This window comes from Bombus pyrosoma, linkage group LG2 (assembly GCF_014825855.1).
Source record: "Bombus pyrosoma isolate SC7728 linkage group LG2, ASM1482585v1, whole genome shotgun sequence".
Classification (NCBI taxonomy): Eukaryota; Metazoa; Arthropoda; class Insecta; order Hymenoptera; family Apidae; genus Bombus; species Bombus pyrosoma.
Window position 1 is genome coordinate 4108371 of NC_057771.1, and position 25145 is coordinate 4133515.

Here is a 25145-nt window from a genome sequence, read left to right on the forward strand (position 1 = left end):
TTTGGATTTGATTTGGATTAATTTTGTAGATTTGATATGTTTTATTTATAATTTTACGCGGGATATATATTCATAATAATTTTTTATTTTTTTTTTATTAATCCTGGTTTATATAATGTGACTTTAAGTCACATGAACCACTAATTTGGGTCATTACTTTTATTAGCAACTCGATTTATATTATTTATAATATTCATAATTTTTGAAGACTGGTATTTTTTAGAAATTTCAGTAGTTGCTGTTTCTTCTTACTCTGTTACCTATAATTCTTTAACCGTAATGATTAAATACACGTATAATTATTCCAATTAAATATTTTTTATCTTCCAAGTAGTTGGTTATTATCAATGAACTGAATTATGATTAAACATTTATAAAAAGTCATGTAAGTACACATATATACCTAGTTCAAATGCATGACATATATTGAAATATTAAACATACAACTGTAGTATATCTAACAGATTTATCGGAAAGTTCTAAAAATAATCACTTTCTAGTTTTATTTTTTTATTTATAACAACATAAATCATTTTTATGTTTAATAAAATAATAATTGATATTTGTTAAATCATTAGGATACTTTTCGTTAATTGAATTAAGAAATTTAAAGAATTACAGTATCAAAATAAAAGAATCGCTTGATAAATGTTAAAAAATTATAATAAAGCGAACTGATTGAATGATGGATATAGATATATATGTATGTATGTATGGATATTTTGTTTTTTTAGGTTAAGTTTCTACGGTTCGAGGACATGAATTCTGCCAAGTGTTAAACGTCATCAAAGTTATAATAAGTATATATATAAGCGTATATTTTCATTTTTATATGAAAATGGCATGGTTGTCAGGTCTTGCTGATAAGGCAGAAAATTTATTAAATAAAATAGATAAAAACACCGCCGCTGTTTTAAATAAAGACAAATATGAGTTACCCCAATCTCAGTTGACACATGTTACATGGATTTCTTCTGAGTCATGGTAAAAAGTATTAATTACTAAAAGTTTAGAAAAATATGTATGCATAATTGAAGTTTATTAAAATTTTACTTAATTAAAAATAAATTAATTTCTGTTATTTTTTATCATTATTTATATTAATCTTTATGTGCATCAATAATTGTTAACTAAAGTATAACAATTCCTTTGATATATTTCAGTGTTAACACACAAGATGATACAATTTTGAAACCTTCTACACATACAGAATCATTAAAAGAATTTCCTTATGTTCGTTCAGTACCAAATCTTTCATCATTGACAACAAATTCTGTTATGTCTAAAGACGAAGAGCTTCTAACTTTCTTAAATACATTAGATTCAAGTCCAAAAAATAATGTAGCAGAAATTTCAATGTCACCATCAACACCTTCATCGCTCATGGTTGAACATCCAACAGATACTACAGATTCTGTATCGGACTTATCAATTCATAGTGGCCGCTCTAGTCCTAGTTTTGTCCATACATCTGTAGAAATGCCAGATAATCTTAATCATGATGATGTGAATGTTGACAATGCTAATTTTTGTAAAGATGTAATAATAAATACCCTAAATAATGAAATAATGGAAAATCAAACTTCTGATATTGTTTTGAATAATGGTAAATACACAGTTTGAATTTATTTAATTTGCATCAATTTTAAAATTTAAAAGATTTTCAAATTTATTTCAGATCATACTGAAAAGTCTGATAATATAAAACAAGGATACGAGTATGATGTGAAACAAGAAAATACAGAAATAGATAAATTGATGAATTCATCTCACAATAAGTATATAAGAAAGTATTTGAAAGAAGTAGAAAGAAACTTAGAAGAAAGGAATGAACTACTTGGGAAACAAGAAACAGATCATCAAAAAGAAATCATAGTTCTGAATGAAAAATTGCAGTCTTTATATACAGAAAAAGTACAATTATCTAAGCAAGTAATAGAATTACAATCAGCTTTAGAAAGAAGTAGATTAGAATTAAACTCCACTAGATCTGATTTAGAACAACATAAAGCTAGAGCTCTAAAGACATTGCAAGAAAAAGAAAAATTAATAGCAGAATTAAGATGCAATGAGTCTACAGAGATGGATGATATAACAATTATGGAACTAAACCAACTGAGGTAAATATAAATTTAAAATGTAAGATGAATAAGTATTTAACAAGGTCTTTTCAATATACATTATATTATATGGCAGGCAAGAACGTGATATACTCAGAGAAGAAAATCAACAAAGTTCTGAGCAATTAAGGATAGTACGTGAAGAATTAATGAATGCTGATGTAAAATTGGAAAAAATGCGACAAAAATCTGCTGAAGCAAATATACAAGCTCAAGAAATTCTTGCTACAGAAAGGCGTAGAAGATTAGATGCAGAAGAAGATGCAAGATTACATTCAGATGTAAATTAATATATTTTTATCTTTTATATATGTTATATTTAGTAAAATCGATTAATACTAATCATTATTGTAGGAAATAAGATCATTGAAGGATGAATTAATTCGTCAATGTAATAATTATACTACACAACTACAAAAAAGTGATTCTGAAATCGCTCGGCTTAGGGTGCAATTATCCGCAGCTTCAACACCAAGCAGCAAAGTAGAATCAAGATTGACATCTTTGACCCAAACATTGGTTTCAAAACAACAAGCATTAGAAATTTTAACGACTGAAAGAAATGCTTTAAGATTACAATTAGAAAAAATAGAAGTAAGTTAATTAATAGAAAGTGCTTTCATTCGAGTCAAATATATAAATTAGTTAAATATAACGATATTAACAATTTAAAACTAAATATAATGAGATATTTTCTTTACAGCATGAATTTAGGAATAGTCGACGTAACGTTTCGTATAATAGCATAAACGATACAGATGACGCTAAAGCTCAAGTACCCACATTTTTGATAGAAACTCCATTTGATACTGGAGTTACTAGAAGAGTAAAACGAGCTTATTCATTGTTAGATGCTATTAGTATTCGTACAGGAGTATTTTTAAGACGGTATCCTCTTGCAAGGATTTTAGTACTAATTTATATGGTAAGTGGGAACACTTTAACTTAAAAGTATTATAGTTTCAATAAAAGGTAATCGAAATTAATATCAAATTAAACATTAAATAGTTCATACTTATTGATAAATATATTTATTGTAACTGCTAACAAAAGTTTGTTTTATATGTTTTCTAATTTTTTACAGGCATTACTGCAGTTTTTGGTTCTTATAGTTCTTCTATCGCAATCACCAGAAGCGCATTAATGTATGATATTTACAATACATGTAATAGAACATTTTTGTAAATATTACATTGGGATGGTGCATACATATACTAATATTAATTACTAATTATATCAGTAACTTTTTATAAACTATTAAATGATATGTTATATAATGTACGAAAATTTCTAAAGAGAGTATTTCTAAAGAGATACACATGTTAATTTTTATAAATGTATTTGAATGATTGTTTTGTAATATAATATATGTTTGTTTTGTTTTATAATATATGTATGTATACCATGTTGATCAGTGTAGTATATCCCCTTGTACGTAATTGTTGTTAGAATGGAACAGAAATCCTATATTTACAATTAATAAGCAATGAAATATCTTTATTTATTCAAATTATCATTTATTTTTTCATTATACAGAAAAACAAACAATACTACAAATATAATGAACATAATGTATTTAATTCAACCTAACCTAAATAAATAAATAAATAAATAAATAAATAAATAATTGCTTGTATTATATCTTTTCTACATGAAATGCTTTAAAAAAAAGCACTTATTATTCTTTAAGTTGAAATGGATAATTTTAGATATAAGAATAAAATTTTTTATTTATTGCTGGAAATAGTAGCTAAGGATATTATAATGAGCAGTAATGATCGAACGATAAAAATGATTTTTATGTGTGAAGGTTAATAATGAATTTATGATTTCATCACTTTTTATATGATAATTGTAATTGTATATGGTATCATTGATATAAATTTAACACTATTTAATTAATTATAATAGTTAAATGTTTATTTTATGCAAACTAGTATCTGTTAACGATATGGAATCGAACGTGATCACATAGAGGATTCAAATCTTTTTGTGAAGAACGTTTAAAACAGTAATTTAGCAGATGCGCTTTTAAGAAGTTAAGATCATTTCAATGTATGTCTAATAATTTATTAATAATTTTAAATTAAAATTTTTTTAATATGTTTTACATATATCATTACAAAAAGCGGAAATATCTAACTAGGTATATCCTAACTAATTATTATTATTGATTATTTTTACATTTCCCTATAATTGTTAATTTGATTTGGTTGATTCTTATTGCTATGTATTACTATGATTATGATATCCTAAACGAAAAGAACTTGATATGCCACGTAAAAACAGAGATATGCGAACAAACAAAATTCTGTATATTCATTCGCGCTTCTACTTTTCTGTAGACATGCAATATGTTCTGTTTAACTGGAACCGTTCAAATATCTGGAATGATACGAAAAAATGTTTCAGATCGAAGTTGTATGGTATTGAGGGAGATATACGAGGATCTTGAAAAGTTCTGTAAGGTTGACATTAAAATTTTTAGATTGATGCCTTAATTTTTTATTACATATTCTTGTAGCTGATATTCAGACGTTTTTAAAATAGTAGAAACTTGTGTCTTTCGCACCATTCACTATCGAAATTTAAACTTTCAGATTCGGCTGAGCAATACAAAGAATTAGAGAAAAATGACTATTCGCAACTATCTGGCTATTTTTGAAATATTAGAAAACTATAGTCTTGTGTTTCTTAGCATAATGAAAAATATCTTTATGCGTCTTATACTGTGGTGTACACATCGGTTAGCGCCAATACCGGTAGCACGGCGAATTTTAGAATTCATATCTCAATAGTGGGCGGTGCAAAAAATATGAGTTTGTAGTGTTTTGAAAAAAGTTAGTCTGGATGTCAACTACAAGGATAATAAAAGATAATAAGAATAATGCAAAAGTAATAAAAAATAAAGGTATCCATCTAAAAATTTTAATATTTACAGGATGTTTCAAGGTTGAATAGATAAAAGCACAATATGACACCCTCGATACCATACAATTGTCTGAAACATTTTTTCGTATCACTCATATTTTTCAAATATTTGAGCGTTTCCAGTTAAACAGGCTATACCGTATACATATGTATATATTTTACGTTTCATATTCAAGGAATTGCTTTTTCATTTGAGTGATTGGTCGCATTTACGAAATTTAAAGTTAAGACAATGAGCAGTTTCTTACTGATTGACCTAGTACTGTCTAATGCTACGCCTCTGTTGAAAATCATCAAATTACTATTGTTGAGCACATAATTTGCAATCTACACTATTCTCTATCGTATTATAATTTACCTTTATAAAGATATACAATTATATTGAACGTTTTCGCAAAAAATGCGACACGATCTAATTCGTACGTAACAATTAGAATAAAGCTTAAGCAGAATAAATTACAACTAGGTGTATTGCTTTAGCAACTGTAGAACAGCATACATGATTCCTATACTTTTTAGGCACGATTCTTGTGATTTAATAGATACGTTTAAACGGTGGTCGATATTCGGTTTAAATGAAAACTGCTAGACTATTCGGATAAGATCTTTTTTCTTTTCACGAATGTTCTAATCGAAATGCAATCTAATATTGAAATGCAAAAAAGTTGATAATTATGTGACTTTTTTATCGATTGGATCTGTCATTGAATCATCGGTGTTAAAACTTGTTTTCTTCTTTTCGTTTTGCGTATTATTTTCAATACTGATACACATTTTATAGGGACTTTCGTTTCATCGATGCGATATGTTGCATCATTTTATCATTTTTTAGGGTTAGATTTTTATCAATCCCATACAAGGAGACAATCTATATAGGTATAAAGTTTTGCGAGATACGTGTTAATGGTTACGGTGCAATGTACCGAGCGAAAACGTGAGTTGTAACTCTAATTCGGTCTTCGAATAATTTCTGATTCGATCATTTCGATTAAGCTAGAAAATATTTCTTTTAAAAAATGTACTAATCTCAAAATAAATGTACAAGTTTGTTATTAGCATAGCTTTCCGTCATGATTCTATGTTAAAGGTTTACTTTTATTTAAATTAGTAAACATCTTTCGCGTAAATGTACTTTTTCGTACTTTGGGAAAATTACGACTTTTTTGTTCGTTTCTGTTTATATATCGTTGGAAGAACAATTAAATCGGATTCTCCGTGATATATGCAGTCTGACAGTGTGAGAATTTAAAGTTATCGAAGGTGAAGATGAGAAGAGCCTGAATTGAAATTATTATGACTAATTAGTAGATTTCCGTGGAAGAATTATAAGTAAATCTCTCCCCTCTTTTGAAAAATATGATGCCAGAAAAATGCTCATGATAATATGGACGCTAAAACAAGAAACCCAAGTCGGAAGGACTTGGTATGAGATTTCACATGAACCACATTTTCAAAATACTATGATTAGTAGACGATCACATCTTGATTTTAACGAATCAGTACAATTAACATTGCTTTCAAGTTCGACTCTTATGAAATATGTCAAAATATATGTACATATAACATATGTATATATATATATATATATCACCCATATGTAATCAATAAACGAAGAGGTACGTTACTTGAAAACTATTAGACAAACCTCTCTTAAAAAGGTACGTTAATGGATACTATGCGTGCTAACACTGCTAATCTTTTTTGCATGGGGAAAAGATTACAGGTATTTAACATCAAGCAGATCAATGTATACTATATGTTTCTAACTTGCGCTTGTTATATTATCAACATAAACGAAGTTTAAAAGAAGAAATGTTTCTCTTCTTAGAAATACTGTGAATATTTTTTGATTATTTTTTTTAAATTAATATTTATCGCAATAAGCTTTTACATTTCGAACAACGACATTGTTCGTATGATAGTAGTTGAAATGAGTAAAAAGTGGGCGTTTATTTTACGATACACTTAATCCGCAAATACCTTTTTGGCGCAGTATCAATTAAGTATGTAAGTATGTAAGTGGAACATAGGTCGACCAATGAAACAAATTTAGTTTAATATGAAACGAGTGTAGAAAATCTGCACTGCCTAGATTAAAAAGATTTTATCACTTAATTCTATACGATACGATTGTAGATTTCTTAAAAATATATTCCTCGATTGAATGTTGACACTTCTGTTAACGGTCGCACGATCTTCTTGAGACAATGCCACGATTTTGTTTGAAAAAGACGAGACGATTTCTAATTTAATTAATCGCGAAATTGTTTCACAGAAAAACGAGAGAAAAAGGTAGAATTACAGACGCGAATACAAATTTCACAGCCACCAAATTTGCAGGGTATTTTCATTTGCTTTTTTCATTTCTTTAATTCTAATTTATTCTAGTTCTAACGCAAGTTTGTCTAGAAAAGCTTCACGCATAAAACTTGAATATTAAAATTAAAACGTAAAGCAGTCCTGCAATTTTATTCATATACCGCAACGCCCTTTTTTGAATGTAGCATTGAAAATGTTAATAAGTATCTAATCATGTATATCAAATAATTGTAATAATTCTACGTTATATGTTACATCGATCTTGTAACATTATATCATTTCACAATTTCTCTGAGTTACTTCGTCGACATGTAAATTTCTTTGACTAATTTTTGTATCAAAAGTGTGTCTGAGATCTTTTCTTTTCCTTAATATTGAAAATATTGCATTTTTTGTATTTTACCTTGTGTCGAATAATTAAATCGTCGTTTTCTTAAGGTGCAACTAAATGGTACAGATAATAAGAGGTAAAAGAACGGTCGATAATAAGGAACTGCATATCTTTCATTGATAATGTAGATTTTTCTATGACTACTTCGTAAAACGAGAAATGAGAGTTTTCGAATTAGAAATGTAATTTTTTGAAGGAGAAAAAAAAAGAAAAAAAAAAGAAAAAATAATCTTGGAGAACTCGATCTTTGTTTCAACAGAACAATCTTTTTTGAGTTCGTTATAATATATATTATATCTATACAATCTCCTTCATTAACGAATCATTTGTATTTTGAAGTTTTACTTTTTGAATTCTGATCTACGATATAGATAGCCTTTATTGGTCGATAGAATTTTTGATAATTGAGATGTATAAGATAAAATGAATGAAAATTATAATCCTCGTGTGGATCAATTTTTAAATGCTTAACATGTGTAAAATACAAAGATAACATAAATTCAATATAAATTAGATATCGATCATCTTATTATGCAAACCGATTAAAAAAAACAAACTTTAAGAAATTCATCGATTCAATTTCATTCGTATCATCATCAGTAAAACTTTCATTTCTCATCTTGTTCGATCAAGAAGCGATCGTATTAAATCGTTCGATTGTTATATTATGTGTACCGACAAAGCGACTCAGGCTACTCAAATCAAGTAATCGATCAACATCTCATTCCGTTTGATATCGCTTCGAACTTATATCTTTCGTTTGCGCATGATTCTCGAATATTATGATTCGTCGTTGGAGAATCGTTCAGAAGTATTTTCGCTGCCATCACAGGTCGATGTGATATCATTCGACGAAGAATTCATCGAGTCCGGCGTAGGCGGAAGGGACGGTCTTGCTATGGTTTCCTCTGTCGACGAGGACACATCCGCTTCCTTGCAGTCTATCGCGTCCAATCTCTGTTGTATGCATTTGTTTTCGGGATTATTCAACACCGAATGAATGAAATCTCGAGTCTCTGCACGCAAAGCATTTACTCTTTCTTGAAGGATGTTGTTTCGTCGAATCAAAGCCATCGTACGTACAACGATATCTAAAAGACCTGCGATTTATGATAATATATTTTAGAGTAGCTTGTATTTTGAACAAATTTTCTACACTTAACGATATATAATAATTTCCGCAATTCACAAATTTCTTTCTCAATGATCCCAAAATTAAATAAAAATTCTCCTTTCTACAATTTCTATCGGGTGAGTAAATTCATATTCGATATAGATAAATCGTTACTTGGATTTCCCTTTGGGAAATATTAGAAATATTTAAAATTATTATTCAAGCGATTATTACTCGCCGAAAGAATGATGCAAATAAAAGATCACTTCACTTTTTAATAAAACTTTCACTGCAAAAACTACTCTTTTTCTATATTGTCCATTTACCGTCAATTACACTAAAAGGCACACCTTTCCGTCTCGCTAGGAACACCTTCCAATGTTCCTTTATGTCCGCTGGAACTCTAGCCGAAACGTTCGGAGAGGAAGAAGTGACAATGATCGGGGCACAAGAGACACTGGGACTCTCTGGATCCCATAGAGGACTTTCCGGTGGCGTTAAAGATGTATCGTCACGAGAAGACTCGTTCGTTTCCAATCGTCTGAATTCTAGCCTCTGCTGCTTTGCTACAGCCCCGTTACGAACCCTTTGTCTTCGTCGCGAGCATGGAATTGTCGATGTTCTTACTACTGGTAGTTCCGACAAGTAAACAGTCGGAGCCATTTTGTGATGAAAGATCTGAAATCAGAAGAAATAAAACAAGACTAGAAATAGATTACATATTTCAAGAGAGAGAGAGAATAAAATTATAAAAGTATATTCTCGGGTTCCAATGATTTGTCATCTTTGATGACATTCTTTATAACACGATTGTATTATAATTGCAATTTCTATTGCTATACTCGTGAATATGTACAATATACATATGTACATACGTATATGTATGTGTTACAAAAATACACAAATCTTGTCTGAAAATTTTCATTTAACTTTGTTTGTCTTCTAAGCCGATGGAACGATTTTTATGAATGTACGTCGCAATTAAGCCATTCATGAAAACATTCACGTTTTCGCAAAACTACGTTTTGTTATGTAATTTCTGTTACGTTTCTTACTACGTACGTTAAATACGTTACAGTCTATTGATTGTGATAATTGCTCTGTCAGCGATATGTGATGATACCTACTACTAGTCATCTACGTAATTTAACGAACGGAGAACGATCGATGACCCACATACGCATCGATGATGCGCTTTGTTGCGCGAAAGTACTTTCTTTCATCGATGATTGATCCATGTGACTCGTATGATAGATTTTTTAAAAAATTACAATACAATAGTACTAATGTTTGAATTATGATTCATCTGCAATAAGTATGCTTGAGTTGCTTTGTACGAAATGTCCTCAGTAGTTTATCGTCAGTATAAATTTTAAAAAATTATTATTAGTAAAGACAGTTTTGATAACATAAAACTGAGCGACAACATATACAATTTTTAAGTTGCAGCCCTATAAGAGACGAAAAGTGTGATAAAATATGCTTAAATAAAAAGTAACAGCCTTGATCGCTAAACTTAAAAATCACATCCTCGCTTCGTTACAAGATTAATGAGGAATAATTTAATACCAGGTCTGTCATTGGCGTGGAAACATCGTCTCACTTTGTGATCAGAGAATTATTTATAAACGAAGGACCAAGAAGACTTTCACTTGTTACAGACGTTTAATAATACCAGCCAGGTCGGTGTGTTGCACCTTGACCTCAGAAGGCACGCGTGCACCTGCGTAATGCTCGATGTAAAGCAAGTACTTTACAATGTTCGCACGTGTGAAAGTACGTGAAACGATTTAAAATAAAGACAACTAAACGCGATAAAGATACAAACATGTGAATCATCGAATTACACGTATTAACGTTATTAGTATTGGCTTAATTAATCGAATGAATTTGTAATTACATGGTAGCAGTAATTCTTGCAAGGTATTTTGCTTTGTCATTTACTGTTTAAACGTATGCGAAAAAGCCGTTGAGAAAATTCTACTTAATTCTTTAACAGATATATTATCATTATCACGAATAACTTGAAATATATTTTAAAAAACGACAGAACTTAGTATAGTTTGAAGATAAGAACAAGGAAGAATGCAGAATCACCGGTTTTACTGAGGAAACTAACGTGTGTAGTATAATTTGGCTACGAATTGCACGTGTTCGCTCGTACCGGTTGACGACGCGATCGATGCAGGCGATGACCCGATTACTGTGAACGTCGGTGCACGTGCCTGCACCGAACTAAAGCTATAGAGCCTCGGCATGACTTCTCGTCTCCCCTCGACCGGTTACCCCGACTACTTTGACCTCAGATTTCGTCGCATCACGTACGACTATGAAACAATACTGATAATCGCTTCAAGAAACATGCATAATCCAATTGCGGCTACAACTCTCGTGATATACCATACATGAATGAATGAATAAACATGTACATGTGCATGTATATACGTATAACGTATATAGCATATATATGGACGCGTATGTACGTCTTCTACTGAATTTTATTATACATATACTCATAGATATAAGGAGGATAAAATACTCAAAATATGCTCATTTTTACTTTCACCAGATAAACTTATCTACTTAGTTCGAAAGTCACTTCAAAATAAAGTTTAGATAATGTATGTATAATTACGCTCTTTCAAACAACTTCATATAAATCTGTAAAACTTTAAATACTCTAATCATCGCAGTTGATTGTGTAACTTATTAACCTACTAAATTACGTAAATGATCAATTATTATATCATATTCTCATTTGTAGACTTAACGGACGTAAGTTATCCTTTAGGTCTAAATATTTAGCCGTGAAAGTGTAAAAAATCCTCCCGGCGATCGTCTGACATTTCTGTATCCTCCGCGGAAGTCCATCGAATTCGATGAGCTCGAGTTTAGCCGTGTGATCTTTACCATTAAATGGATAAGCCTAAGTCGTCGATGCACGTGGCTCTGGATAAAAGAAACGTAACGGTAATTTGGACTCATGACGAATATGCTCACGATATTTCACGAGGGGAACAGCTGTGACATATCGTAGGTATCGTATCTGAACGTTCGTGGATTCGCATCCAACACCCAACACCCGGACAAAAGCAAAGTGGTGGCATTACAATACAGACATTCGTCAATGGCAACTTCCCGTACGAACGAAGGTCAACTGGGAGCTCTACAATCGGATTATTACAGAGGGGTTGCATCGTGGGCAAAAAGAGAAGGAGAGAAGAAGAGAAGGAGAGCAGGAGAGAGTAAAACAGCGAGGAAACTGGATGACCTTCAATAAGGGTACGCGTGCTAAATTTTTGGTTCATCTACCGCCTTTCGCTTTGCGTCCCCGATTTCCGCAGATTCATTGCCTTCGTCGATTCCGTAATTTGCGCGCTCCGCACGATTATTTTTGTCGCCAAAAAGATAGCAATCTTTCATTTAATCCTGCATAGTAACCACGTAACTTGGAAGTTAAGTTCTTACTTTCTATGTTTCTATATGTACGTCTATATTTTTTAAATGTTATGTTACTTATTTATTCAATCGATTATTCGCGAAGCACGAAATTGGTTTTTGGGAATAACTGTAACTGTAACTGTTATTTTAATATTTTATATTTTACATTCTTTATTACTTCTATATTTTAAAGTTTGTATTCTATTTCCGACGTTCGTTTTTCAAATATAACATTATCGAAATCGAAAAATTATTCGATTTATCCATGAAAATGTGACAATGGTGAAACTATAGCCAGGTGATGGTAACACATTTTTGATACTCGAAATAATCAGCACGTTCCTGTAAAGTTTCCGAGATAAAAGTCAGATAGGGAAAATAAAATTGTTTGATAATATGATGCAACTACGTGAGAATCACGAGTGCGAAGCTAGGGAGAAGTGCAAGGCCTTCGACGAAGAAAGGCACACGTGTATCTCGTTTCGTCGATATCCGCTATATTTACGGCTGCACACTACGGCCACGTGTCATATTCGAACTCTACGGCAATTTTCCAAGAATTTATCGTGAATCAACGTGATGCGCTGAATTTCTAGGACATCGTTAAAAATTTATACTAGCGTTGCACGTGCGCGTCTAGAAATCCTCTTTTAAAGGAAGATCCAATTTATCACGTTGGGAAACGCGTTTCGATTCACTCTCGTAGTGGCGATAACAGGATAAACGAATGAATGTAAATGCATAATAATGTAAAAAGGAAGAACACGAATTAAAAATGAAGGTACCGAAGGAACTGCGTTGATTAAAGAGTTGCATGACAATTTTTAAACGTTCATACATGAGTATGCATGAAATTAGTACTATAAATGTATTATTTTACTGATTCTTGCTTTTTAAATTAAAATAAGAAGTTATAATCAACTGGCAGCTTTTTCTCATAAGCAAGCAAAATTTTGGCGTTAAATGATTACCTCACATTCTTCAATGAAACTTCAACGGTATAATCACGTACTAAAAATTTGCAGTTAAAGCATAAAATGTAAGGGAAATCTGTCCGAAAGCTACGAATCAATCACGTTTCGTGAATTTTTCTTTCCAGTTGACTGAAACTGGATCTTAAAAGGGGCGACGAAAGGTTCCATAGGTATTGCGCCTACCTATATAAAAATTTCACCGATACACGTGCTGAATTTACAGTTCAGAGGCATAGTTATATTTATCGTTGCGGCCATTCACGGCCTTTCCAAGGGTTACACGTGCAATGCAACCTTCGTGAAAAACTATTTCGATTTTTTTCACCCTATTATTTTAAAAAAAGACCAAAAAGAAGCAAAGGGGAAAGGAAGAAAACCGCGTCGGCACGTGTCAGCATTGAACGTTGAGGAGTAAAAATATTGTTCGCATAACAGCACGTATGCCCATTCTCACATGTAGCGAGAAATAAATCATAACTGTATTTTTATTTCTGGAACGGAATTTGCTATTTTATGATGAAACTAATTATTATATGACACTGAATAAAATATTATTTGGAATGTGATAGTTATTAGTTATAGCGTAATAGTTCTTCGATGCAATATTCAACAAATATTTATGAACAATAAGTACACAACCTTTGAAGATTACACGAATCGTTCATCTTCCTTTAGAACATTGTATTATGTCTATTTCAAAACAAAGATAAAGAAATGTATGTATATAACAGTGTATAATTAAGCTGTGGTCAGTAACTTGTATTTTCAAATGGAATAAAAAGTAAACACGATTCAAATATTGAAAGAATTAAGAGAATAGAAGAAAAAAGGTTGGGTTAGGAATGTTAACAACCGGAAGTATTATATTAACGATTGCGCAGGATAGGCACATTCATTAACTCACTATTTTGATAAAGCAGAATAGCTTGGCGATAAAATAATTCTAAAAAAAAAAAAAAAACAGATAAAGTATAAATAATATTAAATTAAAGAGGTTATTGCGTAAAATAAAATTCTATTAACGTTTTTCCGATTAATTCATTCAGTCGACATTTAAAAAAACATCTCATGCGAGATTTCGCGACACGCATGCAGTTCGTTTTACGTGCCACGTGTCGAACGCTCGAGGAAAAATGATCTTATTAAGTATTCCATTCAGGCATGCACAAGCTGTCGGTATCAGAAACTCATAAGAATGACTAGATTGCCCGTGTGACAGCATTATCGATTGTTTATTACCGTTTCACGAGCTGTACGAGATCTTGCATGAGATACATTCGAAATTTATCACTCTATAAATGACCGTGTTACCGAGACTGACAATCTGCATACAGAATTTTAATTGAGAGCCTAATTTGAAACGACCAGAATGTCAAATTCATCTTTCGTCGACATTTACAGTAATATTACGACTACGACTACAATTCGTAAAGAAGCGTATTATAATATTTGGCATTTGTCATGATCTTAGTTTTGAAGGTCAAGTTATGAGATTCAAAAATAACTGTATCTATAAATCTTTCAAGAATATTGATAACCTAACAAAACGTAAGTTATAAAAAGAAGAACGAGATAAATTTTGGACTAAAAACCTACACGCGCTCCGTTTCTTGAAATCATCAACGTAACCGCCTTTGACATCATCCCTAAAAAAAGAGTCATTCAGCAAATTGCGAGTGAGAATCAATAAAAGAAAAAAAACTTCATCATTTATTAAAAGAAAAAGATTGCAATTTCCAGCGTCATTACAAGATTTCAAGCGGCGTAATTTTAATTTCGATTTATTTTCCTGTACAGGAAGCGAAAATTCGGTTCAGATAAAACATTCTGCAATCACGGTACACACATTGGACCGAGATAAAAGGGAGTTTAGTAAATATGACGCAAATAATCGGATCCATGTATTCATAATTCAGACATTATCATTAAACGCGCTTAACGTGGCTATCATATAAGTAAGTATGTATGCAGTCATCCAAATGGATATGATTATCAGTTATGCAAGATAAAACAAAATCAAGAGAAAAAATTACAAAAATTTTATTAATATTATTTATCTATCTATGGAATGATTTGTTTTTTCAATTACTCTGTTAATTATTTCTTGTGATATATTTTTTTCGATTATTTGTCAGAGAAAATAATATCATAAGATTTGCAGTTTTTAAACTGCACCGTTAGCAAAATATCGATCCATTAAATGTGAAAGATTAGCGAATTGCAGGTCGCTGCATTCTGTGACTTCTACTTCCACACTCAAGTACAGCCACGTGCAGCTTTTCCCCCACCATGGAACATCTTGGTGTCTCGCCAATGGGTATATACCATCCCCACCCTGTAACCCGTGCTGGCTGACGATCGTGTCTCTCGCACTCACACTACACGCACCCTTCGCGGTAGAAGGACGGGATATTCCCGTGGATACACGTGGCTACCGCTGTTGGGTTCAACGACCTCGCTTGTGCGTCCTCACGCAGTGCTTTTTGGTGATGTACCGGTGGGGGATGCGTACGATGTCCCCTTGTTTCCCCCCAGGAGGTACCGACTCTGCCGTCTGGCAACGTTTTCCTCGAGTAGCGACGGCTACCGTCGACTGTCTTTGACTACGAACAAGCTAGTGCTTACTGTTAATCTTGATAGTCACGAAATGTACTTTCTAATGATAGACTGAATCGCAATAAAAAAACTAACATTCATCTAATAAAAGAAAGACAATAGCAGGAAAATTGGAACCAAATATTTCAAAGTCTTTCTGTTTATCATAAAAGTAATATAGCTGAAATTAAATATCTAACAGTTTACAAAATTAATCACAAAGCTAAAGATTCAAAGAATTGCAAAGTAAATTGTAACGCTGTGTTTAGTTCTTAATTTTCCTTTCGTTATAGTTTCATAAAAATGAAAAGGTAGCGGGAATAGTTCTAGATTTGTATAATTTAGCATTTTTAATTCATTGGATATCTTTTTGATATTGTAGTATATTTCAATTAGCTCATTCCCATCACTACGTTAAAGCAGAACATTGCAGTCTGCAATCAACGATCTTGCTCCTCTCGTTTCCCCTTTCCTTTGGCCACCCACTTACTACTGTTCTATCGTTGTAACTATTTTTGCACGCAGCCTCGTCCATCCCTTTTGATCCTTACTTTTGGTTCCCAATGGGAGGAGGGGGAATACGAGCGTGGAAAAAAGCACTGATGCATAATGCACACTTTGATCGCAGCAAGTGTTTAAAGTTCCTATGAAGCTGTGTGAAATTAGAAAATTCAAGATAAATAGTTTACCTTATTTATTAATTAATTTTTAAAACGTCCAACATTTTCTATAGTCAAATATTTGTTTCTTTCTTAAATAATTTTTTGATTTATTTTATTTTTTTTTCAAAAACCAATCTCAAATAATCTATCTTTTTAAGTAAATGTTATCTCTGTCTATAAGAGTTATTAACTTCTCTTTATATGATAAAGTAATTACTCGAATAAACAGAAGCTTTATCAAATCTTTTAATCTTCATTAAGAGCAACTTTAAGATATGGAAAAGACGCGGATTAATCCACCACGTAATATCGACAATTTATCATTAATATCTGCGATCGAATAGATCTACATATACCTTGTTAAAATTATGAAGAGAAAAAGGATATATATGTATATATATATATATGTCATTTTATTTAAACAAGAAAATTCCTCGTTCTTTTCATTAGACCAGTGCAAGCAAAAGAAACACTTACTTATCTGTAACATTTTTCATAGAAAAATATGTATTACTTTAAAGAACACGTGCGAATAAAAGTCATGGCAGATAATACAGATATAGCGATGATAATACGATTTTTGAGAATGCTAGTCCGCTGTTACGCCGGTTACACGTGGATTCGTGCTAACAACAATGAAAGAAATTACATTCTTATCCATGTGCGCGTTCGAGTACAGAATAGAATTTCGTTGTTCTATAACGTGGGTGAAACAAGTGCGTGAACATGTAGGATAGCGTTTCACGGCGCGGATCACAATCTTTTGTTTTCGTTTATTCTTAGATAACATTTTAAAAGAAACTTATTGAAAATCGTAAGTGGGGCCTGGTGAAGATAGAATTTTCGAATGAGAAGCTTGCACGAAGTAACGAGGATTTTCCATATAATGTGCCACTTTAAACATAAAGAAAGGAAACGAAGATCGTGATTCGTTTAAAAAGACTGCATTGTTACTTTGTTTGAGTTCTTAACCGTTACTTGAAACGTATTTCTAAGAAGTACCACTTGAGTACTTTACTCATAATCCACAAAATGAAATTCTTTGAAAGAACCTTATGATTCACTTACGAGATGCTTTTCTTAGAATATTTGTGTTGAATTTTATAATACTTGAGATGTATCTTGATTTGCTGCATGTATGTAAAATATTTATAAAGATAAATAGATATTTATGTTTTTCTTTTCAAACATTCCTCTTCATGCAAGTTGATTATCAGATACACTTACGTTCATTTAACATGGTTACGATAAAAAATAATATCCTCATACTTTCTGTATTGTATATGTTTGTATGTGCGATGCGTACTATTCATAAGAATTATACCGGAACATTTTACCAGCGATCTAAACTAACTGTGCCTTCTGTATAGTTTTTACAGTTTAGTTCTTTCAAGTACAAGCTATAGCGTCTTACAGGTAATTTCGAACATTTCGTTGGTACCACCATTAGCATCGTCAAAGAATTAGATAATCGTATACAGATAGAGATACATACTGTAAAAGAATTGACGATATCATTACAATATTAATCATTCAATCATAATGTCATGTGACAAAAATGCACTTTGTATTAAAATATTGTCAAGATTAGTGCATTAGGAGATTATACCATATCAGTATCGCTCCGTTCCTACTATAATAAGATAACATATATCATCAATGCATCTGCATTGCAAGCAGTATCTGTGTTTGATGTATTAGGATACTATGGATATATCTTTCTCATGAAACACGTAACAATGGTAAATGCAATTCTGATGAAACGTTAGATCGTACTTGAAGAAGAATAAAATAATTAGGATAATATATAGACTCGAAGAAACGCGACTTGGATCGCAAAGCGTTAAGCACAAGCGTATCTTGCGATATAAGAGAATTTTAAAGAATTTTAAATATTTATTGTTCGAATCATAACATAGAAAGAATCAAAAGAAGAGGAAAAACGAATACGCAAATTAAACGTGACCGAATTTCCGCTAACAAGACGGTACACGTAATATAAAATACGAAAGCACGATTGTTACGTGTTTAAACCACTTAACGAAATTAAAGCGAAAGAACTGCTTCTGCTTTGCGTGAGATATCCACTGAGCGGTTATGTTGCCTCACGTTGCCTACAATTGCGATCACACGTCGCGTCACGTGGGTGTGCACGGCTGGAGTAAGTACACTACAGTATGATAGTTCGTGTATCGTCATCAGCTCTACAAAAATCAGAAAAACGAGGAGAAATTCTTATCTTATTCACTTCTCAATTCTTCTAAATTGAAGTTAATACTATTTAACGTCTCAATGAATGTAATTCATTGATATTATGAATAGGTTACTTACTGAATCGGTCAGGGTACAAACAGTTTATATACAGGATCCGGCCGATTAACATTAACATATAAAAGCGGACGCAACGTGATTCTTTATGGAGATATAGGAAAACGATATAGGATAAAATTTGCTCATTCTCGGCTTAGTTTCCGAGAAAATCGAGTTTGGAAATTTATCAAGTATACTTGAGCATGGCTAATGTCGGGACTGAATAATCGGCAAGAGGTTATTCTACGTGTGAAAATAGGTCGAAAATTCAGAATACAATTTTTCTGGTTAAAAGTTCATTTTCAAGCAAATAGAGTTTAAACATATTTATTTAAGAATAAGCCTAGTAGATTCGTATGATAAATTTTCAAGTTTATTTTTCTAGGAAACAAAAAGTCTTGTGAAGAAATATTATTCTACATTTTCGACTTACTTGTTCTCACACGTAAGTGACCTCCTGTCGATTATTTAATTCCGTCCAGTCCGGAATTAGCCATGTATACTAGCTAAACTTTCAAATTCGTTTCTCTCGAAAACTAAGCCAAGAATAAAAAATTCTATTCCATATTCTTTTCTTATTTCTCCACAAGGAATCACGTGGAGCTCGCTTTTATATGTTATTCGGCCGGATTCTGTATATGTATATAACCGCAGTTCACATAGAAAGATGAGTTTACCGATTCTTTCTATTAAATATGATTTGTTATATTTTTTATATTTGTATCATATACCGTATACCATTTGTACATACCACTGAATATGTACTTTGTACTACATTTAAGAATAAAAATAATACAAACCAAAATGTTAAGAAAACGATATTTTCAAAATAACAAAATCGGATCATAAATATTATTTGAAATTGAACAATAATATCAAGAGCAAAAGCAAAATGCTATAAAACTTGTAAGTGTGGATGCAAGCCAATTTTAAATCAGAAAATGTGTAAATGCATTTTCGTTAAATTAGTGACTCGTGCATTTTATAAAATTAAATCGCACAACTGTCGAAAAACCTTGAATTTCTCAATACATATACCTAACAAAATCGAGGATTAGCTTCAATTACAATTGCCTTGTTTAAACTGTCTCTGACGTGACGATTTACTTCGTGATACTACACCAGGAAATTAACAGTATAACGTACACGTGTCTCCAAAGCAAGTGACTCAATGCCAGCCGATGATTTAACACAACGATAATGGGTATTAATATCAATGCTCGATAGACGCGTTACAATTTTAACATCGTAATAAAAGAAGGAAAAGTAGATAAAAAAAAAAATGAAAGAGAAACAAAGGAATTTCGCTATTATCGTTAAAAAAACGATACAGCAGAATATAAATATCTTCATCTTATATAAGGATTATAAAATAACAGTCTATAGTCTATAGTCTATAGGAACATATCGTTATTATATAACACTGATGATCTAATAATTGACATATAATTGTGCATGTATGCAAAATTCCTTTTTTTCAGCTTTATTTCATTAGTCTTAGACGAATTGGTCAATTAGCCTACATTCGTAAACATTCAAGTACTTCTTACACGATTAAACTGATATTATTGGTCGCAAGTTATAAATTATTAATGAAATTGTAGAAACAATTTATGCTACAAAAGTCCGTAACGTACAATTTGTCATTTATTAATTTATTAATATTATCAGCTAGCATATTATCCTGCGAGAACAAGTCTCAGAATCCTTCAAAATATAGGAGCAATATAGGCGTAACGCACGTTCTGAATCGATAAATTGACCTATGACGAAACAACACGTAACACGATCAACGACGTGACTTAAAATCTGCAAGCTTCAACCGATTGTCATACGAGTTACACGTGTTCTGGCGCAAGTAATACTGCATAACCCGTTCCGATGCATTAGCAGACTCCTCTTGGTTATTAAGAACGCCGCCAGCCTAATAGCACGTGTTAAGAATTTTCAAGTAATTACGCTATATAGTGAACGTTCATTTAATATTCAAATAAATAAGTACATATTCGATTTATACAAGGATTTTCATTGTAGGAATGTTAAAAAATAATGAATAATTTCGTATAAAAATTCAAATGCACTAAATAACGTATTAAATATATAACAAATACTTAATAAAAATAAGTTTACATAAACACAATCAATTTACACAAATGTCTTCAATTGAACTAGATTTATTTGAATGTTACATTCTCAACCAATAAACTCGCAAAATTTTAACTTTAATTTTAATTTTTCAAATATTCTCAAGCTGAAACATTAAAAATTCGTTGAATTTGCCCTAGGTAAGTCTTAAAACTTCTGTCAATCCGCCTTCTTAATATATATCAGAGACCTGTTAAACACGTGTCAAAAATCGAGCAAATGTGCGTCGTATATGATGCACGACGTTGCTATAAAAAAAGAATTGAACGCGGAAATTGAAATTCTCGCTGACCTTCCCGTAAGTACTTTTCTAGCCCTCGTTATACTCCATGTGTAAATGTCGTCCACGTGTGATCACGTATATTGGCGTACGTTTTACAAGTTCGAGACTAAAATAAGTACTCAAGTAAGATGCAGCGTGGGCTGCTTCGCTTTTCAGGACACCTCGGATCCGACAGGAGATCGAGACAACACGACGCGGGTTTAAGTTTAGAGCAGAATCGTATGCTTCGCTGATCAATTGCGCAATTAAAGAGTGACCGAGTGGCTGATCTGATAGAAACATACGACTGTTCGATAATGCGTGTTTGCCCATTCTTGAAACATTCCTGGATTAACAGCGATTTTTCAATACTCTTTTCCGTGATTTGTACAGCAAAAGCGGAATTAAAATTCGAAACTGAAAACGTTGATATTACAAGAATTTTTGAAAATATAATTAATATCAATTATTTGGACGATATCTGTTAAGTCGGAGTATTTGGAAAAAGAAGTTATATTCAATAGCTACATTAATAATTAACATTAAGATATATGGAATAGCCATCTTAAGTAGATTAATAAGTTTCAACACCGCCACTGGAACTTATTCTTGTACATTAAAGGCACCAAATATTTACAGATTTTACACAATAAACTAAATATGATGCGTTTGCAAAGAGTTATCACTTAAAAGTTCTAAATTTATGAACAAATAATCGCTGTGTCAAGAATTATTATTTACAACAGGAAACTGGCTTAAGTAGATCGCACGTGGCGACATCAACGTACTATAGTTGCTATATAAAATCTTATTCGGCTATAGAACTGTACTAGTTCTGTCGATACAATGAATATATTATTTATTTCACATTATAAATGCTACCGCATACCAAAACTTACGTCAACATATTACCTGCTGCATTATTTTCCTTAATATCTTATAGAAAGATATATTGCATTTAAAGGATATTATAGTATATCCATTTGTTTAACAAGTTATAATTCGAGTGAATAATAAAATATGATAGAAAATATAGTAAACTTGATCGTACTGATCAATCGACAATTTGACGATTCTTTATTGACAACTGCATATAGCACATACTAATTATATTGTATTAAAGTTTAAAATGTGGATTATATGTAAAATTTTGCTTCGGAAATTTTAAAGTTTTTTAATTTTAATCACATATAATAGGTCAAATAAATTAAAGAATAAATAGCGATAACCGAAATGTTTCGGTTATCGAAACGTGCAACGCTTAGTTACCAAGTGAGAGGTACAATTATATATAGATACAATTATACGTGTAGATATAGAACTACATAAATATTTTATATCATGTGATAACTCACCGATTTTACAGGATATTTTTACGATGCGGTTCCAATGATTTCAAAACAAATTCAAATGGTCGACGAGATTCACCGTTTTGTTTCTCTTGTCAATCACCTCAGAATTGAAGCCGTTTAAACGGTTCAGTTATAAAATCACTTTCGTAACGTGACGATTAAACTTACTTGGCAACAGACTCTCAAACCGCGTTTCTGACCGGTGTCAGAGCAAACTCTCATAAACGTCACTTAGCGCGTGCAATAAGTCTTTATGATCGACACACACGAATCATTCGTATTTTCCAATCGAAACAACGAGTATTAAATCGTTTCATAGCGGGCAAACGACAATGGCACGAGCTGTTTGTGGATTTTTCAGTCACAACCACTTTTCATTCTAAATAATTTGAAAAAACGATCCAAATCTACCGGTGTCCGTACATCAACTAACGGCGATCGAGTACCGCCATGTTATCCCCCCTCATGATTGCAAGCAACACGGTCGCGCGTGCGCAGATGCACGATCCTCATGCACGCGCCTTGAGCTTCGACATTACGACAATCTCGATAACAAAAGCCATGGCACGTGCATCCCCACTTCGAATGGGATCTTCCGAAAGGTTCCGCGGGAAAGCAAAGCAGGACGCGCGTGCTTCATAGAATTTTGCCGTTTTACGCGCCTGTGAGGTGTCAAAACACAAGCCCTTGGCTTTATAGCGCTTTCCCAGACTGAAAGGGGCATTGACCCCTGAATAAAATTCGGACATGTTTTTTTAACCCGCAGATTTATGAAGCAGATTTATGCAGCAGATTTTCCCAGAAATGAAAAATTATAATCTTGATATTGAAATTAACTTTCATATTAAAAAATAATAAACTTGCCTTCGGAAATATTCATCTTGAAAAAAGGTGAACGTTCAATTACAAGTTCCACAATTTTATCTATTCTGCATTTCAAGATGTCTTTAAAACAAAGAATAACTTGAAATTTATGAACTCATTAGCAACTTGAAATACATAACTAGTTCGTTTTACATACGTATAATATTTATAATATTATGTGCACTGTATATATTTATTCTTGTATAATATTTGTTATAAGTTATTATATTCTGATGGTAAATACACTTACTATACTGGCGTACAAAATTAAGGGATCATTAAATTCTCGACGAAAAATTATCGATATTCAAATCGATGTAACTTTGTAAAAAAAAAGTCACATGACATGGCCTGATTCATTTTAAACAACTAAAGCTTCAAGTTTACTCTTCCGTGACGCTGTCATCATTTTCTCAGACTATTATTTATTTCGAAAATTTTACATATACAAACGATTGCATGGAATTTAAAAAATTTTCTTCGGAGTTCATTTAAGATTCCTCCATAAAGCAAAGTCTCCCTTTTACAATGGCCTCAGAGAATTTGATGTACGATTTTTTTACCATTTTATCACACCTGAAATGAAAAGTGAGCCGCCGGTATTGGAATAACTCAAGGTACATCACAAAGAAGTGCATAGTCGGACCTGTACCTCGTGTAAAGAGTATATATGTATATTTAGTTTATGAATTCAATGTCTGCAAGCGTGCACGTAGTGTGTGTCTGTGTTATGCGCGTTCAATATTTCATAAAATTATGTTTCTCCAGACAGGGCACCAACATCCAAAAGTTATGTAGAAAATACAATCAAATTTCTCAAAGATATTCATCTATATATTTGTCTAATATCTTGGAAATATTTAAAATAATATAGAAATAAAAACTCTCAAACATAGAGGGGAGGAGGAAGAACTAATATTGAAGCTATAACTTAATACTGAGTAGATACAATAATATTATGGGCAAGAATTTGTATGGTTCCAATATGTTTGCAATAATTATTCCTTTTGATTCCACAATTTCTCACAAATCTTGTTGGAAGTTTTCCAAATCAGATGCTAAATGTCAGAGTAACCGAAGAATTAAAGTTTCTCTAATGACACGTCGATTACGAACGCCATGTCGATCTTATCAAAGAGGTCCGGTAATTTTAACGACATATGAAAAGCATCGGTTTGTGGAACCGCATATCATCGTAGCGATGTCATTCCTTCCACATTGAGAAATCAGCTGTCGGTACGTTTTCCGGTTATTTCGAAAATGATAACCGTTAATATTCAGCTAACCATACCAGGTAGTCCAGCTGTCTTTGAAAAAAAAAGAGAAAAGAAAGAATGGAAGTAAACTGCTGTAAAGATAACTATTGAAGTTATTTATGCCGTCGTTAAATTATAATATTTTGCTCTATTGCTTTCTGTACCGCGATAAAGTGAATTATTGAACGTTTCTTTCTTAAAATTATCGTGTTTTGATAATTTATTTTATTATACACAATTTGTTTTCTATCAACAATTACATTTAGATCTGTCGTCGAAAATAGGATAAATCTTATATCTTAGATATTCTTAGAAACGATATTAAGGCGTTCTATTATTCTTACAATAGAATTTAAAACCGCACGTGTTCGTTTTGAAGTATTTGGCGCGTGTCTAATGTAGTCAAACG

At 31.9% G+C, this 25145-nt stretch overlaps 2 protein-coding genes across 5 annotated transcripts; one reads left to right on the top strand and one right to left on the bottom strand.

Moving 5' to 3' along the window:
* The first annotated feature begins 75 nt into the window (after positions 1-75).
* LOC122577799 (golgin-84) lies at positions 76-5356 on the top strand. Its single transcript, XM_043749382.1, has 8 exons — positions 76-385; positions 735-984; positions 1164-1606; positions 1679-2120; positions 2197-2401; positions 2475-2714; positions 2824-3045; positions 3205-5356. The coding sequence occupies exons 2-8, from the start codon at positions 833-835 to the stop codon at positions 3262-3264; spliced, it is 1764 nt and encodes a 587-aa protein (XP_043605317.1). The 5' UTR covers positions 76-385; positions 735-832; the 3' UTR covers positions 3265-5356.
* A 769-nt stretch (positions 5357-6125) lies between these two features.
* Positions 6126-23072, bottom strand: LOC122577804. 4 transcript variants are annotated; one of them, XM_043749387.1, is made up of 3 exons: positions 22620-23072; positions 9202-9553; positions 6126-8861 (listed from the first exon to the last, which is right to left on the bottom strand). In XM_043749387.1, exons 2-3 carry the CDS (start codon positions 9536-9538, stop codon positions 8542-8544), a joined length of 657 nt encoding a protein of 218 aa, XP_043605322.1. In that variant the 5' UTR covers positions 9539-9553; positions 22620-23072; the 3' UTR covers positions 6126-8541. The 4 variants fall into 4 exon arrangements, with proteins under 4 accessions (XP_043605322.1, XP_043605326.1, XP_043605323.1 ...); XM_043749391.1 differs by having other exon boundaries at positions 9226-9553; positions 22620-23071; XM_043749388.1 differs by lacking the exon at positions 22620-23072 and adding an exon at positions 21295-21453.
* Positions 23073-25145: the final 2073 nt, after the last annotated feature.